This window comes from Martes martes (assembly GCF_963455335.1).
Source record: "Martes martes genome assembly, chromosome: 4".
Taxonomy (NCBI): Eukaryota; Metazoa; Chordata; class Mammalia; order Carnivora; family Mustelidae; genus Martes; species Martes martes.
In genome coordinates this window covers 107,648,705-107,666,677 of record NC_137891.1, presented here as the reverse complement: position 1 = coordinate 107,666,677, position 17,973 = coordinate 107,648,705, and the positions used below count along the sequence as shown (strand labels likewise).

The 17,973-nt window shown below is 37.5% G+C and overlaps 1 protein-coding gene across 2 annotated transcripts in view; it reads left to right on the top strand.

Annotated features, from left to right (window-relative positions):
* Positions 1–10,589, top strand: part of PALMD (palmdelphin) — a 50,343-nt gene extending 39,754 nt beyond the window's left edge. For both annotated transcript variants that reach the window (XM_080802967.1, XM_080802968.1), the window contains exons 4-8: positions 2,641–2,755; positions 2,891–2,924; positions 3,042–3,155; positions 4,657–5,748; positions 10,222–10,589. In XM_080802967.1, the coding sequence (XP_080659093.1) occupies positions 2,641–2,755; positions 2,891–2,924; positions 3,042–3,155; positions 4,657–5,748; positions 10,222–10,265 (1,399 nt within the window). In that variant the 3' untranslated portion in view covers positions 10,266–10,589. The remainder of the gene's footprint in view (positions 1–2,640; positions 2,756–2,890; positions 2,925–3,041; positions 3,156–4,656; positions 5,749–10,221) is intronic.
* The last annotated feature ends 7,384 nt before the right edge of the window (positions 10,590–17,973 follow it).

The following is a 17,973-nucleotide window of genomic DNA, read 5'->3' as shown; positions in this document are numbered from 1 at the left end:
GTTTCTAATATAGAGTTCAGATATCATCATCCATTGTGTATAACACCTAGTGTTCATTACATCACGTGCCCTCCTTAATGCCTACCATGCAGTTACCCCATCCCTGCAACCCTCAGTTTGTTTCCTATAGTTAAGAGTCTCTTATGGTTTGTCTCCCTCTATGACTTCATGTTATTTTATTTTCCTCCCCTTCCCCTATGATCCTCTGCTTTGTTTCTTAAATTCCACATAGGAGTGAAACCATATGATAATTGTCTTTCTCTGATTGACTTATTTCACTTAGCATAATACCCTCCAGTTCCATCCACATTGATGTAAATGGTGAGATTTCATCTTTTTTGGTGACTGAGTAATATTCCCTTATATAATATACTACATCTTCTTTATCCATCCGTCAGTGGAAATCTGGGCTCTTTCCACAGTTTGGCTATTGTAGACATTGCTCCTATAAACACTGGGGTGCAGGTGCCCCTTCAGATCACTACGTTTGTATCTCTGGGGTAAATACCTACTAGTGCAATTGCTGGGTCATAGGGTAGCTCTATTTTTAATTTCTTAAGGAAACTCCATCCTGTTTTCTAGAGAGGCTGCACCAGCTTGCATTCCCACAAATAGTACAGGAGGGTTCCCCTTTCTCGGCATCCTCACCAACATTTGCTGTTTCCTGACTTGTTAATTTTAGCCATTCTGACGAGATTGAAGTGGTATCTCACTGTGGTTTTGATTTGTATTTCCCTGGTGCTGAGTGATGTTGAGATTTTTTTCTTGTGTCTGCTGGTCATTTTTGTATCTTCTTTGGAGAAATGTCTGTTCATGTCTTCTGCCCATTTCTTTGGGTTTTGGGTGCTGAGTTTGATAAGTTCTTTATAGTTCTTGGATACTCGCCCTTTATCTGATAAGACATCTGCAAATATCTTCTCCCATTCAGTAAGCTGTATTTTGGTTTTGTCAATTATTTCCTTTGTTGTGCAAAAGCTTTTTATCTTGACGAAGTTCCAATAGTTCATTTTGCTTCTTTTTCTCTTCCTTTGGAGATATGTCTAGCAAGAAGTTGTTACAGCTGAGGTCATAGATGTTGCTGCCTATGTTCTCCTCTAGGATTTTGATGGATTCCTGTCTCATATTTAGGTCTTTCATCCATTTTGAGTTTATCTTTGTGTATGGTGTAAGAAAATGGCCCAGTTTCATTCTTCTACACGTGGCTGTCCAGTTTTTCCAATATCTTTGAAGAGACTTTTTTCCATTAGATATTCTTTCCTGCTTTGTTGAAGATCAGTTGACCATAAAGTTGAGAGTCCATTTCTGAATTCTCTGTTCTGTTCCATTGATCTATAGGACAACAATCACACCTCAGTAACTTCTAAGAAAACAAAAGTGCTACATTTTACCTGGAGTTCTATGATATATGAGAAATCTTCCTTAGTTACAAATAGCCAACCACCAATGGCCAGAGGCAGCAGAAAAGTCAGAATTTTGAAGCTCAAGCAATGAGTAGGAGAATAGTCAAGCAGACCATATCTTCATCTATTATTGATGTGACAATAGCACAAGATTTTTGAACTCCCAGATCCATAATCATCTTAAAGAAGGAAGTCAAGAAAACTGACAATTATCATAGCAGATGCGAATACCCGTGGCTCTCATCTCCTGGACTAGTTGCTCTACCTAATCAGCCATCCCCAGAGACTGCTGACATTGGAGTTTAGGGCATTTGGCTGAGAAACTATGCATATGTCATGGTAGCCAAGGGTCAGCCTTACTAACTTCATGAGTGCCAGTGTCTGTATGTTTTTATACAGGACAGAATTCATGACAACACACCCCGATGTTAACTTGAATCGGATATGCAGCTGTGCTCTGGTCAAGAGTCCAGCTCAGAATGTTTGTGACAGTCCAATTTCAAATGTCTGTTTCTTTGTCCTTATAAGTTCCCTTACATTTCATCAGGCCATGTGTGCCCTTTTTTTTTCTCTCCAGAAAATGTAGTCTCTATAAAAGCAGCAACTGAGGCCACTACCCTAGGTTTTGTCCATTTCTCATCTCTCTACCCTACTCATTATAATATGGCACAATTCTTAGGAAACTGTAAAATTAAAAGGAGATGTCATTTTCAGTGATAGGATATGCAGGGTTTTGAAGTGATAATTTTGATTATTAAATTAATTCTAAACATTATAGTCTTATAAAGTGTTGATTGGTTAGAGAATTCTCCAAATAATTTATATGGAGACTTAGGTAAGAAAAATTAGTGAGCTACATAATAACTACCAATGAACCATTCCTTTTGGTTCAACTTTAAACTTAAGTCTCTTTATAAAAGAAATTTCTCTAATTATTTGGATATAACATTAGTAATTGCAATAAAGAAAATGAGGCAAGGTTCAAATACTTTACCTAAGAATTCCCTTTGTCAGAAAAAATTTTTGTTTTAACTTGAATTAAAAATTGTTAAATCAAAGTCAGGTGTTATGTCCCTTATATGTACTAAATGTGGTGGTTGGTGTGATGCTGTGTTCTTAAAAGGTACCCAGATATTTACATGCAGTATTCCAAGGGAAGTGTATATATGGAGAAAATATATTTGGGAACTCTGCATTTGTACTGCCTTAAGCAATGAAAAGCATATCTTTCTGTTGTCAGGCTTGAGAAAGAAATCCAAGATCTTGAAAAGGCTGAGCTCCAAATCTCAACGAATGAAGAGGCAATTTTAAAGAAACTAAAATCAGTTGAGAGGACAACAGAAGACATAATAAAGGTGAGCATTAACATTTAAACGATGAGCTCCTCCCAGAATGAGTCCACAAGTAGTATATAATTCTTTAAACTATATCCACATTTAGAATTTATGTTTTAAACTGTATTAATCACAGAGGATTCTTTTTTCTTACAGTCTGTGAAGGTAGAAAAGGAAGAAACATCAGAAGGTATGTTTTCAAGCTTTCTATTCTATGGTTAGCTATGACATTTTTAAATAAACTCACAGAAATTTTTCTCATTATTATATATCCTTAATGTATTTGGAATTAATATTAATGTTACAGAGTCAATTGAAGACATCTATGCTAATATCCCTGACCTTCCAAAATCCTACGTGCCCTCCAGATTAAGGAAGGAAAGAAATGAAGGAATAGAAGATGATGAACAAAACAGAAAAGGTATATGAAAAATCTGTATCCAAATGTAGATTCTCAAATTCAGATTTTACAATGTCGGATATTAGCAACTTGCTAAGACATCTGATGCTTCAGGTGAAGCAATGGTCCATTTTACAAAGTTCCAAGAGGTATTTGAGTCAGTTGCATTGGTAGGGATAAAGGGGTTACAGTATTTATGCAAACTAGGTAGAGACAAAGAAGGTCAAGATTTGAAAGAGACAAATTCTTAAAAGCAAAGCTCCCCTGCTCAAAAATCTCTCTCCCCAAGTACTCCATCTAGCATACACTCTCTTGGATTACTAAGATCCTTTATGAAAATAAAAATATCACCTTGGAAACTTTAGATATGATTTGCCCCCATGTGGGAGTGATTTTCATAAAACATACTTCAAAGCCTCCAGACAAAATGAAGGCTTGTCTGGGGGCAGGGAGGGAAACTTTGAAGTTTAGATTAGAAAAAGAAGCCACACTCCACATGCAGGGAACAGTTGTTCATTTAAATATTCAACAAATATTTAGTGACCATGTAGTACATGGCAAACTCAGTTCTTGCACTAGGAATCCAGGAGTGAATAAAACAGCAATAATCTGTGCCCTCATGGAGGTGGATTGCAGTTTTAGTTGGGTAGTTAGGGAAGGCCAAGAACCACCAGGCTACTGAGGAAGGAGGTATGGTATCTAAGATGGGTCCAGAAAGGGAGGTGGGAGGTCACAACGGAAGTAAGCACTGCCACATTGTAATTTGGTCCAGATTCCTATTAGCTCTTAAAACTCCAGTCATAAGGAATTTGCCTGGGCCATGCAGCAGAGCTCTACTACCCAGCGCTCTCCAGTTCACTTGTTTTCAGTTCAGCTGATATCACTCTCTTTTCCCCCCTACTTGAAAATTGGAGTGAAAGAAACAGAAAAAGAAGGCAGAAGGAGAAGCATGTGATTCTTACCTCCCTCCTCCCTCTTCAATAGCTGTTCTACATTTAAACAAGCTCCTTGCTGTGGAAACTTCAGAACACTCCTCTATAATTTCAGTGGGCTGCTGGCCCACACAGCAAGGATGTAACTTAATAAAATATACTGTGCTGGGCCTTTTACCTGTTGCAATGCCTAGTGCTACATATTCCTCCTACCTAACAAAGAGATCTGATTCCTCCCATTGAATAATGTAAGAGTATAATCTGTCTTGTCGGATTTATTATTTACATACAGAATATTTTGGGGTATATAATATTTTGATCCTTACTGTTTGGAATCATCAGCTTCTCTTCTCCAACCAGCTTTTCAATCCCATTTCTCAGTCATCCCACGCATCATTACATAAAGACCTACGTCATTACCATGTTGGCCATTACACAACTAATGCAATCAAAAGTTTTAAAAACAGACAACATCTCACATAAAAGAATATCAAAGAGTATACTTAGCATAAAAACACACTGTGAAAGCAGGCTATACTTTTGAAGAGAAAATTTTAACTAAATCAGAGATCAAATTTCTCTCTCAACAGCTTTGTATGCCATGGAAATTAAAGTTGAAAAAGACTTGAAAACTGGAGAAAGCACAGTCCTGTCTTCAATACCTCTCCCCTCAGATGACTTTAAAGGTACAGGAATAAAAGTTTACGACGATGGGCAAAAGTCAGTATATGCAGTAAGCTCTAATCACAGTGCAGCGTACAATGGCACCGATGGCCTGGCCCCAGTTGAGGTGGAGGAACTTTTGAGACAAGCCTCCGAGAGAAACTCTAAATCCCCAACAGAGTATCATGAGCCTGTCTATGCCAATCCATTCTGCAGGCCTACAACTCCACAGAGGGAGAAGGTAAGTCCTGGACCAACCTTTCAAGAAAGGATAAAGATGAAAGCTAACGGACTGGGTAATGATATGAATGAATCTGTACACAATCTAGACAACGGGCTTTCAGAGGGGAGGGGCAGCAGCTTCAATCATGTCAGCCCTGTTCGGCCCATACCTCAACCCCGATCAATGACTCAACAAGCTGAGGAGATGCCCCACACCCTACAAAGGAGGCTGATGACTCCTTGGGAAGAATCCAATGCAATCCAGGACAAATATGTGGCTTCTCCAGAGGCAAGACTGAGTCCCAGTGAAGCGCTAGCTGGGAAGTCAAAATACCAGGATTCTTCTCCTGCTTGCCAGGAGGATGAGGAAGATATTAGATATAATATCGTTCATTCCCTGCCTTCTGATATGGCTGATTCAGAACCTGTGACAATGATTTTCATGGGGTATCAGCAGGCAGAAGACAATGAAGAAGAAAAGAAGCTTCTGACAGGGTATGAGGGGATCATCCATGCCGAGCTGGTTGTGATTGATGATGAGGAGCAGGGTGAAGGGGACGCTGAGAAACCATCCTACCATCCCGTAGCTCCCTACAGTCAGGTTTACCAGCCTGCCACACCAACACCGCTTCCTAGAAAGAGAGCAGAAGTTAATCCCTATGAAAACACAAACCACAAATCTCCCCACAAAAATTCCATATCCCGGAAAGAGCAAGAAGAAAGCTTAGGCAATCCAGTTCATTCTCCACTTGACATTCAGATCGCTGGAGATGGGACTGAGGACCCGTCCTTAACAGGTAATGAGAATGACAAGGCTTGCCACTGCTGTTTAATCATGTGACAATCTTCCTTTTGCCTTAACAAACCCTCTTGCTTTCAGCTTTTTTGACCACCTCATAGACTAATACAAGCTAAGGGTTTTGGGTTTTTTAATTCATGATGACCTGAATTATTGTCACCATAACTAAAGTGATTAAGTCACTTGGAAAGATAGAAATGAAAAAACAACCGTTGTCTTATTTGGATAGTGCATTGAATCACCTTAGAAACTAGAAATTTGTCTTCTGTCACAGTGTGGTACTGTTTGTGAATGTATTTGGATCACTAATATGTTAGATCATCTACATCATGTCTTTTCCCACCAGAAACTGATGCCAGCTAATTGTTTGTACCTTTTTGATATTTAAACTTCTTACCTAAGTTAACAATTTGCCTTAATTTTGCAAGAAAAAAAAGAAAAACAAGAAACAAATTTTTTTCAGTGTGATATTTTATTACTTTGCTATATCTTGTTTCTCTATACTTTCATAGTTTAAACTATGAAAGTAGTTTAAAGTTACTTTAAAAGTAGTTTAAACTGACTTTATTAAAGTTAAACTAACTTTATTTCCTTAGTTTTTCTACATTTTAAAACAGAGTGTCAATTTATTTTCATTATCTGTAACATTTATCTTTCCATAGTCTTCCTGAACTTAGCAATTTTTTTCCATTTTCTACATACTCATATTTCTCATTCTCTATAGTTTTATAGTTATCTAGCTTGTTTAGCATTAAATGGAAAATAACACTTTTTTCTACAAAAGTGATAGCTCATTGATTTAAATTCCTTATTACCACTTGAATATTGTATTCTACTCCTCATTTACAAAAAATAAATAAATAAATAAAGAAGATTCTGACAAAATCAATTAAAATAGCTGTACTTAACCTTAGCTAAAGACCAACATAAATTATCCAGACATACAGATTCTGGGTGTATGGATGGGATGGTAAATTGCAAGTGTTTCTAATGGAAGGATTCTTGTTAAAAAGCAATAAATATCAAGACCCAGCTAATTCAGCAAGCAGAACTGGATAATTCTGTAGAAGTGTGGAAATACTTTCACAGTTCAGGAAGGGTTCCTCTGCAATCCATAAGCTCAATTTGGGGCTGCCAATAATATAATTAAATTGACTTCTTCCATTCTTTTGGATAGTTAAATTAGGCATACACTGAAATAATTATCTGAGGAATTTCTAACCTCTTGGCAAGTGTACAGTTATTTTCCTCAATCAGAGTTGAGTGATGTGTCCCCACAATGAAAACCTGCTAAAACTAAACGTTCCTCTTCATTTTGAGAATGAATTTTGTTTGCTGATCAAATTTTGCATCTTAAATTCATTTTTAAAACAACAACACAGTAGACTTAGAAAAGAGAATCACATTGATTATGGTCAAGAGCAGTAACATTACCTACCATAAAACCTTCCATTTTTGAACTTGGATGTTAGCCACCTCCCACCGAATGCCCTTATTCCTTCTCCCCTACCCATGTCAACACATTTACCCCATAGAAAAAGACAGGAAGTGACTAACATTTCCAGACAACACTAATCATGCCACTGAACTAAAATAATGAAAACAGGAAGACCTTTTCCAGACAAAGTAACAATACAAAGTTCTGTACTATCAATCAAAGCATATTACAAACGGAATGCTCCAAATTCCTTGCCTTCCACCATGATATTGTTTTACAATCTTGTTTTCAGATTCAGGGCATGGATTACAGAGCTGATATTTTTCTAAGGGGTTTTTTAAATAAGCATATCATGTTGACATATGCCCTCAGCCTCAGGAGGCATCAATATACATAGAACAGATAGCTACCTGTGCAGTTCAATTCCACAAGCACCATGTAGGTTAAGCGTCTCCCCCAACACCCCAAAAATGCTTTTTGATACTTGAAAATCCACGATTTCAATAAATTACTTCATTCAAGCTTTAGGTCCCCTGCTAAAATATTCTTGGTAGGCATAATAAGTTTCCTAGTGTAAATGTTGTTATGAAAGTCTTATATAACAGCAATTTTGAACTTGGAAAAGAGCACAAAAAAGGAAGAAAGAGGTTGAAAAGTGGAGCCTGGAAGTCCATACGTCTTAGTCAAAACCTTTGAACAGGTTTAGACATGATAAGAAATTTCAGCAAAGTTATGTCCACCTGCTAATGTAACTATAACAGGGTCATTTCTAAAGTATAGCTCAATACCGGGCACAGCCACCAATGAGTGGTCCCAGTAAGCTTTACTGGGACTCTACTACTATCCCCACCAACTAGGCAGCTGGCATTCTTTGATAGTTCATCCTCACCAACCTACTCTTGTATTCCTTATAGCTCTATTCACCCCTCTTAGATACGTCTGCAGCATTTCAGGATGATAGAGGTAGGGAACCTCAGCTCCGAGGGATTCCTGTGCTACTGGTGTTAAAACTGTGAACCTGTGGCAATCATTAGGAGCCAAGGAATGCTGAGAGTAAGGAGGCAAGCTCTCCTCCACCAAGTTCAACCAGCAAAAACTATGTGTCTGAATTGCTGTGGGGGAAGGAGGTGAAGATCAGAAAAGAGCAGGAAGCAGAAATATAAAGAAGAGCTCATGACCTAGGTTTTTTACCTGCCACCCCTTCCTATTGCCAACATGCTCAGGCCCCAACCTTCTACTTGAAACTCACACCATCTACCTGCCATAGGCCTAAAGAAAAAAATAGACTCTAACACCCTAGAATTAATTTTCTTCCCTTAAGAAATTGGACAGTGAGCTACTGCACACACCCTCACTCCGGAAGATGTGCACATCTAGGATGTCCTTCAAGAACTTCAACAATTGTCTATAGCACAAACGCTGTGCGCGATTTACTGAATCTCGAATTGAGGAATAACTGTAAGGAATAACTGCCTTAAAAGAGACCTTTAAGGGGCACCTGGGTCGCTCAGTGGGTTAAAGCCTCTCCCTTCAGCTCGGGTCATGATCCCAGGGTCCTGGGATCGAGCCCCGCATCGGGCTCTCTGCTCAGCAGGGAGCCTGCTTCCTCCTCTCTCTCTCTCTGCCTGCTTGTGATCTCTGTCTGTCAAATAAATAAATAAAGTCTTTAAAAAAAGAGAGAGAGAGAAACCTTTAAAAAGTCTCTTAAAATGGACTTTACCCCGCTCTCATTTTTGGCATTACCAAGGTAGAGGTCCATAAATCCAAGAGTAGAAAACATAAAGCCTTGCCTTTTGCCTTCAGTTCACCTCCTGCTGTGGAAGTACAGTCCTCTCCTCAGGCTCCACCATCCAACATCTCCCAGCAACAGAGATCATCCTCCTGGCTACAGAGTAAAGGACATTCTCTCAGCTGGTCCTAAATTCAAGGAAATATTCTTGACCCTGATGTTAGAAATGACCATTCCCCATAAAATTCCAGAGGAAAGAATGCTCCTTGACTTCATTTAAATGAAAATATTTCATATAAGTAGAATAACAACAACAACAACAACAAACAATCATAGTCTTGTTACAGTATTGGATCCCCCATCTCTTCTCAGATTTATGAAAAAGAGCACCTCAGAGATGAGATCATTTCATTTTTTAATAGACAACTAATTAAATGGCTGGAAAATGAGAGAAAGAGCCTTCCCTTTTTCTTTATTTTTTTCATTGAATGAAATCTTGCAATCAGTTAAACAGCTGGCTCTTGAGCCATATTTACACATGAATACAATGATCAGTGCCTTGAAAGCATCTTTCACCTTTTGGAACATGACCCAGGCAGCTATACTATGATATCCTAAGTATTAAGGGCATGATACCAGAACATTGGAGGAGTATTATGAATTCTAAATCTATGTTTTAAAAAATGGTTTCTACATCATATTTATCATTAGCAGTGACATATGCTCAAAAGATATATTGTCATTTGAAAGTATACTTATATCCTGATGAAGACGTAATTTCATAATTACTCCAGCTCTTATTAACTGGGTTCACATTTTTTCACTCACAAAGAAAAATGTTTTTGTCATTTTATATCCAAGGATGGAGCCCCCGGGATAACCAAGTTTGATGACTTAAATGACAACCATGAATTAAAGTTTATGTCAATGCCTTTTTTATTTTTAGTAGTGCATAGCTCAGAAATAGGAACAGAACATGGTCATTGATGTATAGGAATATGTCTAAGGCTAATAGTGCAATTGCACACTAATCCTATACTTACTCAACTTATGCTGTGTTTGCCCTACTAATTTTTCTAATCTTTATAGAAATAGGTTCCTTCTAGTTCTAAACCTGCTTCAGCCCTAGTTAACCATAGCTTATTATTTCTACTATCTTTTTGTGCTACTAAAACAATGCTCACATTGTTGGATAAAATCATCTGAGGTATGTTTCAAACTTTCCTGCATTCTATGAAATGGTCATTTAGAGTGAAAACTAAAGCTCTCCTTTTATAACTCTCTATTGTTTTTTAAATTTTCAGCTTTAAGGATGAGAATGGCGAAACTGGGGAAAAAAGTTATCTGAGAGGTGTATCATCATCTACCTAAACATCCTTTGAAGAAGAAACTAAGAAACATTTGCCAACTTCTCTTCTCAGTATTTTGTTCCTTTTTTTCCTGAGACCCCAAAAATTGTAATTATAGCCATATTAAGCCATGTGAATAAGCAGTAGTCATCATTTGTGGAAAAAATCCCAAAAAGCTAGGGAGAACAAATGCTTAACTTTTCCAGTTACTTGACACAATTCAGTGCGGGGGAGAAACTAGCATATTTTTATTGTATTGATACCAAAGCATTTCTAATAAGAGTGTGTTAAATTTAAGAATAAAGTTATTTAAAATAGCCTGACTATAGTCTATTAACTGACATGGTAGTTTTGCTAACACAAAGATTGAAGATCATAGGAAGCCATTGCAACCTCATCACAGAAATATTCATCTTCAACCCTAACAAGTAAACATGGTTTCCCAAATCTACAAGGCATTAAGACAACTGCATCCTCCTGCTAAGGACCAGTTTATTTGATAGAGACTTCAAACTCTTTGCATCCATCCCAAAGGTGCATGCAATAATTAACCTCATATTTGGGACTAGCTTTGTAGTATTTTGATAGTGTTCGTGACTTTTGTCCATGATAACTGGCACATTTATTCTTCTTGAAATATTATCTTTTCTTTCATTCAGTTCAGTGTGAACTCCATGGGGCAATGACTGATTATGACCTGAGGCTATTAGATGGAGAACTTCCCATATTCTCAAAGAATACAAATCTAGTCTATGTTCGACCAATCCTTATAAACATGTTAGAAGCCTAATATCAAAACTTAGTAGGAATGTGTACAGCATCTCATTCCTAAGTGTTCTTGCCAAGATGTTAAATCCTGATTTGAAGAATATTCCCATGCCAATTCTCTCCTACTCTACCTTATTGTACTGTCCTCCACCCAACACTCTCAAAATCCATCTTCACACACCTTCCCCTGGATCGTGCCAGTGCATATTACTCAGAAACCGCAAGTCCTTCAGTGAACAGTCTGTTTCCTCTCAGGGCAGAAACTGAATTTCTCAGGTGAAACTATGATGAGACCTTATTTTGGTTACTGGTGTGGAGGCAATGAGAGGTCAAAGAAGCAGATCCTGATGAGGACAAGCTTAACCCTGCCAAGCATCAACCTCAGATGAATTGTTTGCAAGGGGCAGCTGTTCTCTAGCATGAGAGAGCTCCTCTCTCTGCTGGCCTGAAATCCGGGAAATCTGGAGGTTCAAATTTCAGAGACACTTTGACACAAATTCCCCTACCCCAGGTCCAGTGGTCCCACTCCTTCCCTTTCATGGCTCTGACTTTAGCATAAGTGACTTGTCAAAATTGCACACTCTTTTGTAGCTCTGCCATCCTTGTGATTAAAGCATTGGCTTTTAGTTTTGATTGTGTGTACACAAATGTTTATTAGAACACTGCCTGGCACCTAGTAAGTGATCAATAAATGAATGAATAAATGAATGGTTCGGGAAGGAAAAGATGTGGTCTGCCCTGGGGTGGAAGTGGGGGAAGGGAGGCAGCTGGCTTCAAACAACTTGAGGCAGATTCTGGCTGGCAGATATCTGGGCCCTTGACAAAGAGCATGGTCCAGGGCTGGTGCATAGAACCGGCCCAGCGTGGCCAGAAAAGAAAGGAGGCTGGAGCTGGCTTCTTACCTAGGGGAAGCTAAAGCCGCGGTGGAATTGGCTGCCAGGTGAGCAGACAGGGACTGAGTGCAAAGCTGGAGCTGGCCAGTCAGGGTGGCCGAAGTGAAAGTTGTTTTTGTGGGGTTTTTTTAAGTTTGTGGTTTTTGTTTGGTTTTTAAGATTTTATTTATTTATTTGTCAGAGAGAGAGAGAGAGTGTGCACAAGCAGGGGGAGCGGCAGGCAGAGCAGGCAGAGGGAGAAGCAGGCTTCCCACCCAGCAAGGAGCCCCATGCGGGACTCCATCCCAGGATCTTGACCTGAACCAAAGGCAGCGGCTTAACCGACCAAGCCACCTAGGCTTCCCGAAGTGAAACTGTATTATCCCACACACCAATTCACTGATCCCTGTGCTCAGTGAAGAAAAGAAAACCAGAAAACGGAAGTGAGGTGCCTTCTTGCGGCTCTTGCCTCACAGCATATCTCCAGCACCCTCTATCGGCAAAGCCTAACGTTGCATCAATAGGCAAAGAAGATGTTTACAGGGTCAAGATCATGAAAGAGGGCAAAGGATGCATTTGGAGATGAAGCATTAAATGATGAAGATAAAGATGAAGCATTAAACTACCATAGTCCACTATTTTTCTTACCCAGCTTCCATATTTATCCTTCCACATACATTTTACCATTTGAGAAACTGAAAAACAACTCTGCTTCCATCTAATAAGATGCTGCTATCTTTTATACAAAGACTTCACCCTCTCCCCAAAAGGAGGAGACACACACTCTCAAGAATCATTGTATCCACAGCTAACTACATTAGACATTACTTTTAAGAACAATTTTAGATTTTTTTAGATTAACAGAAAGATTGAGAAGATAATACAGAGTTTCCATATACTGCACATCCAGTTTCCCCTATGACTAATTTTTTTATTAGTATGGTACACTTGTTATAATCAAATAAACTAGTAATGATATGTTACTAAGTCCCATAGTTTATTCAAATTCCTTTAGTTTTTACCTAATATTCTTTTTTGTTGTTGTTCCAGGATCCCACACAGAAAACATTACTTTTATTTGTCATGTCTACTTATGCTCCTCTTAGATTTTTCTTGTTTTTGATAACCTTGAAAATTTGAAAATTACTGGTCAGATATTTTGCAGGATGTCCCTCTGTTGCAAATTGTCAGAGGTAAAGTGACATTTTCATTGCATCATATCAAGGGTACATAATTTCAACAACTTATTACTGGTGATGTTGACCTTGGTCCCCTGGCTAATGTGTTTGTCAGGTTGCTCCATTGTAAAATTATTATTTTATCCCCTTCCAACTGTAGGCTTTGGAAGGAAATCACCATATACAGCCCACACTTAAGGGAGTAGGGAGTTAGGCTCCTTCTCCTTGAAGGCAGAGTACCTATATAAATTATTTCAAATTCCTCTGCACAAGAGATTTGCCTATTTTCCCTATTTATTTTGTCAGTCATTAAATCAATATGGACTCATGAATGTTTACTTTACACTTGAGTTATAATCTAAATCAACACAATTTGCTGCTCAAATTTTTTTCAGTTTGGGCCATTTAAGGTGGCTCCTGTATGCCTTTTATGTATGCCCATAAATGTTTTCAATATGAAATGTCTTTCCATTTCATCAGATCTTTAGTTTCTTTCAACAATGTTTTGTAGATTTCAATTTAACAGTCTTGCATTTACTGGGATTTATTCCTATTGTATTCTTTTTGATGCTATTGTAAATGGAATTGTCTCCTTAATTTCACTTTCAGATTGTTCATCACTTGTGTTTGGAAATGCAATTGATTTTTATACATTAATTTGGCATCCTGCAACTGCAACCTTCCTGAATTCATTTGTTCCAGTAGTTACTGGATTTCTTAGAATTTTCTATATATGAGATTATTCATCCATAAAAAGTGATAGTTTTACTTCTTCCTTTACAATCTGGATACCTTTTATATCTTTTTCTTGCCTGATTGCCCTTGCTTAAGCCTCCAATACCATGGAGATGCAAAATGGCTAATGTGTTTGCTTTATCTTATTCCTGATCTTAGAAGGAAAATGTTTAGTCATTCACCATTGAGTATGATGTTAGCTATAGTGTTTCTCAGATAACTTTAACATTGAGAAATTCCCTTTTATTTCATGTTTTTTGGGTGTTTTATATCATGAATGAGTGCTTCTCTTTAATTCTGTCTACTTTTTCTTCATGCATTTTGAAGTCTGCTGGTAGGAACATACCTATTTATGACTGCAATGTATTCTTGATAAATGAATGCTTTAGTCATTAAGAAAGGTCTCCTTTTATCTCTGATAATACTCTTGACTGGAAATGAACTTATCAGCCATAAATACAGACATTGCAGCCTTCTTGTGCTTACTATTTCATGGCATACCTTTTTTCATTCATTTGCTTTCAAACTATCTGACTCTTTATATTTAAGTCACATCATGAGTTTTCCTTTTTTAAAATCAGTCTGACATTCTCTGCCATTTAATTAGAGTATTTAGTCCACTAACGTTTAATGTAATATTAATACGGTTGAGTTTTGGCCTACCGTTTAATTATTTGTTCTCTATCCCTTCTGTTTTTCCTCCTTTATTTTTCCTTTCTTGCCTTTCAAAGTTACTTAAATAATTTTAGAATTCCATGTTAGTTCTTCTTTTGGCCTTTTTATATAAGTCTTGTTTTTTTTTCTCTAGGAATTACAATATACATTCTTAATTTTTACATTAGAACTTAGAAGTTACTGAGAACTAACACTGTAACTTTAAATAAAATGCAAACATTTTGCAACTATTTAGGTCCATTATCCCTTCCCATCCTTAATACTAAATTGTTGTATGTACTACATTCACCTATATTATAAGTCCCATGAAACAATGTAGGCTTTTTTATTTACTTGTTTTAAAGAGACATATTTATTATAAGGAATTGAAATGGGAAAAAATCCAAAAAAAGATTTTATATTTACAATTATTTATCATTTTGAGGGCTCCTCATTCCATCCATGCTCCCATTTAGTATCACTTCTCTTTAGACTGCAAAACTTCCTTTTGCATTTCTCTTATAGTTCATATATGCTAGCAACAAATTCTCTTAGATGTTTTTCACCCAAAAATGTCACCATTTTGCCCTCATTCTTTTTTTTTTTAAATATTTTATTTATTTATTTGAGATAGACAGGTAAAGAGAGAGAGAGCACAAGCACAAGCAGGGTAGGGGGAGGAGGGTTGGGCAGAGGGAGAAGGAAAAGCAGGCTCTCCACTGAGCAGGGAACCCAGTGTGGGGCTCGATCCCAGGACTCTGGGATCATGACCTCAGCTAAAGGCACATACTTAGCCACTGAATGAGCCACCCAGACCCCGCACACTGCCCTCATTCTTGAAGGATTTTTTTTCTTTTCTACATAGAATTCTTGATGACTCTTTTCAGCACTTTAAAGATGTTATTCCACTTTCTCTGGCCTCTACATCGTCCTACAAGAAGTCAGATATTAAATCATTATTTCTCTGTATATAATTCCTCCTTTTTCTCATATTTTTTTTTACTTTCAAAAGCTTGACTATGATTTTTAAAACATGACTGCCTTTATGTGTGTGTGTGTGTGTGTATGTGTGTGTGTGTATTTTTTTTATTTATTTACTTATTTTTTTTTTTTTTGCTTAAGTTGTTTTCATATATCATGAGTCAGTAAAGTTAAGCTTTTTAGCAAATTTGGGAATTTTCTGGCCATTTTCTCCTCAGATTTTCCTCTCCTTCTTAGATAACACCTAAAGATGATATTATTTAACAAGTCCCTGAGACTCTTGTTCAATTGTTTTCCAAATTTTTTTCCTTCTTCTCTTTAAAGATTAGACAATATCCATTGATCAGTCTTCAAGTTCATGGGTTTTTTTTTTTCTGTCTCCATTCTGATATTAATTCCCTCCAGGGAATTTTTCAAATGGTTTTATTTTTTCAGCTCTCCAATTTCTATATGATTCTTTTGTATTGTTTCTATTTCTATGCCTCTTTTTTATTTGTAGCAAGCATATATTCTTTTACATCATTGAGAAGAGTTATAATAGATGCTTTAAAATCTTTTATCTCTTTAATCTAATCATCTAAGAAATCTCAAGGTTTTGATTGATTATTCTTTCTTTAAAGCATGGGTTGAAAAACTACAGCCCATAGGGCAAATCCATCCCACATCCTCTTTTGTGTATGTTTTTGTATGGCCCACGAGCTAAAAATGGTTTCTCAAATTTTTGAAGGATTGGTGGAAAAAAAAAAAAAACACATATGTGTATTCTACAGAGACCATATGTAGTCCACAAAGCCTAAAATATTAGCTATCAAGCCCTTTAGTGAAAAAGTTAGCCAACCTGTACTTTGGAGAATGGATCAGAATTTCCTGGTTCTTCTTACATTAGGTAATTTTGGATTATCATCTGTACAGCATAAAATATTATGAAATACCAGATTCTCAGGGCACCTGGGTGGCTCAGTCGGCTAAGCATATGACTCCTGGTTTCAGCTCAGGTTGTGATCTCATGGATCATAGGATCGAGCCCCATGTGGGCTCTATGCTGAGAGGTGAGTCTGCTTCTCTCCTTCTCCCTCTCCCTCTGACTCTTCCCCCTCACACACGTTTTCTCTCTCTCTCAAATATATCTTTTTAAAAAAACACCGGATTCTCTTATCTTTCTCCAATGAGTGCTGTTTCTTTGGAAATGAAGCAGTTAACTTTTCCACTTAACTGGATTAGAAGGCAAACTCTGTTTCTTGTGTTACAGCTCCAATTTCAAGTCAACTTTTTTTCTTTGCTCTAAACTGCTTTGTTTGCTTCACACATGTGAGCATATCCAAGGGTCAACCAGAGCTTTGGGCAGATAGGAATTGGGATTCCCTCTCTCATGTTTTCTTTCTAAGATCACCTCACCCCACCCTCTGACAACGGTGGTTGGCCCAGCCATCAGTCTTCTGGTTTCCTATGCCAGAAGCACTGTAGGTCCCCCACCACCCAGCACCACACACCATTGATTACAACTCCCCAGAACTTAAAAATTTTGAAAAGAGGGCACCCTAAGCCATTTGCCTTCTCTGGCTGTTGACTCCTCACCAGCATCCTCCTACTTCTGTTCATTCCTGGGACCTTCAAGTAGCTACTCTGTTGAAGTTTATACTAGTTTTCTGGAGGAGAGTCAGTTTGGCAGGATCTCACTCAGCCCTTATCGGCATTATCAGCCATTATTGGCAGTACATATTTAAAGTGTATGGGTTCAGGAAATTCTTGTACCAAGAATCTGATTACAAATCAGAAAATGTGTTTAGGTCCTTACAGGAAACCCAGAGTACAATAACAATTTCTTTTACACATGAATAAGACATCATATGAAGAAGATACACTTCTAAAGGTATGTCCTAGGAACTTTTCTTCCCTAAACTAGAGGAATGTAACCAGGCATAACATAAAATTACATTAACTTCTCTGATAATGAAATAATGAAGCTGATACCAAGTTTAGGGCCAGCAAAACTCCTAGATCTTTCCACCACCCAAAGGCATAATCCAAAAGCAGTAACAGGATAAGTATTTGTTTCACTGAGGTGATAGTCAAACAACATAAAATAACCATTTTATAGTGGACAATTTAGTGGCATTTCTCACATTCACAATGTTGTACAGTTGTACACCCCTATCACCTCTATCTCCAAGACATTTTCATCACTCCAAAATAAAATCTTATTCCCAATATGCAATTACTCATTCCCTCCTCCCCTACCCTCAAGACTATGGCAACCACCATTCTGCTGTCTCTATGAATTTACTTATTTTGGATATTTCATACAAGTGGGATCATGATATGTGACCTTTTACATCTGACTTCTTTCACTTAGTATGATATTTTGAAGGTTCATCCACATTATAGCATATAATAGTACCTTATTCCTTTCTATGGCTGATGATATTCTTTTTTTTTTAACATTCACTTTTTTTATAACATTCTCTCCACCATTTGGCTATTGTGACTAGTGCTGCTGTGAACACCAAATTTCTTATTTT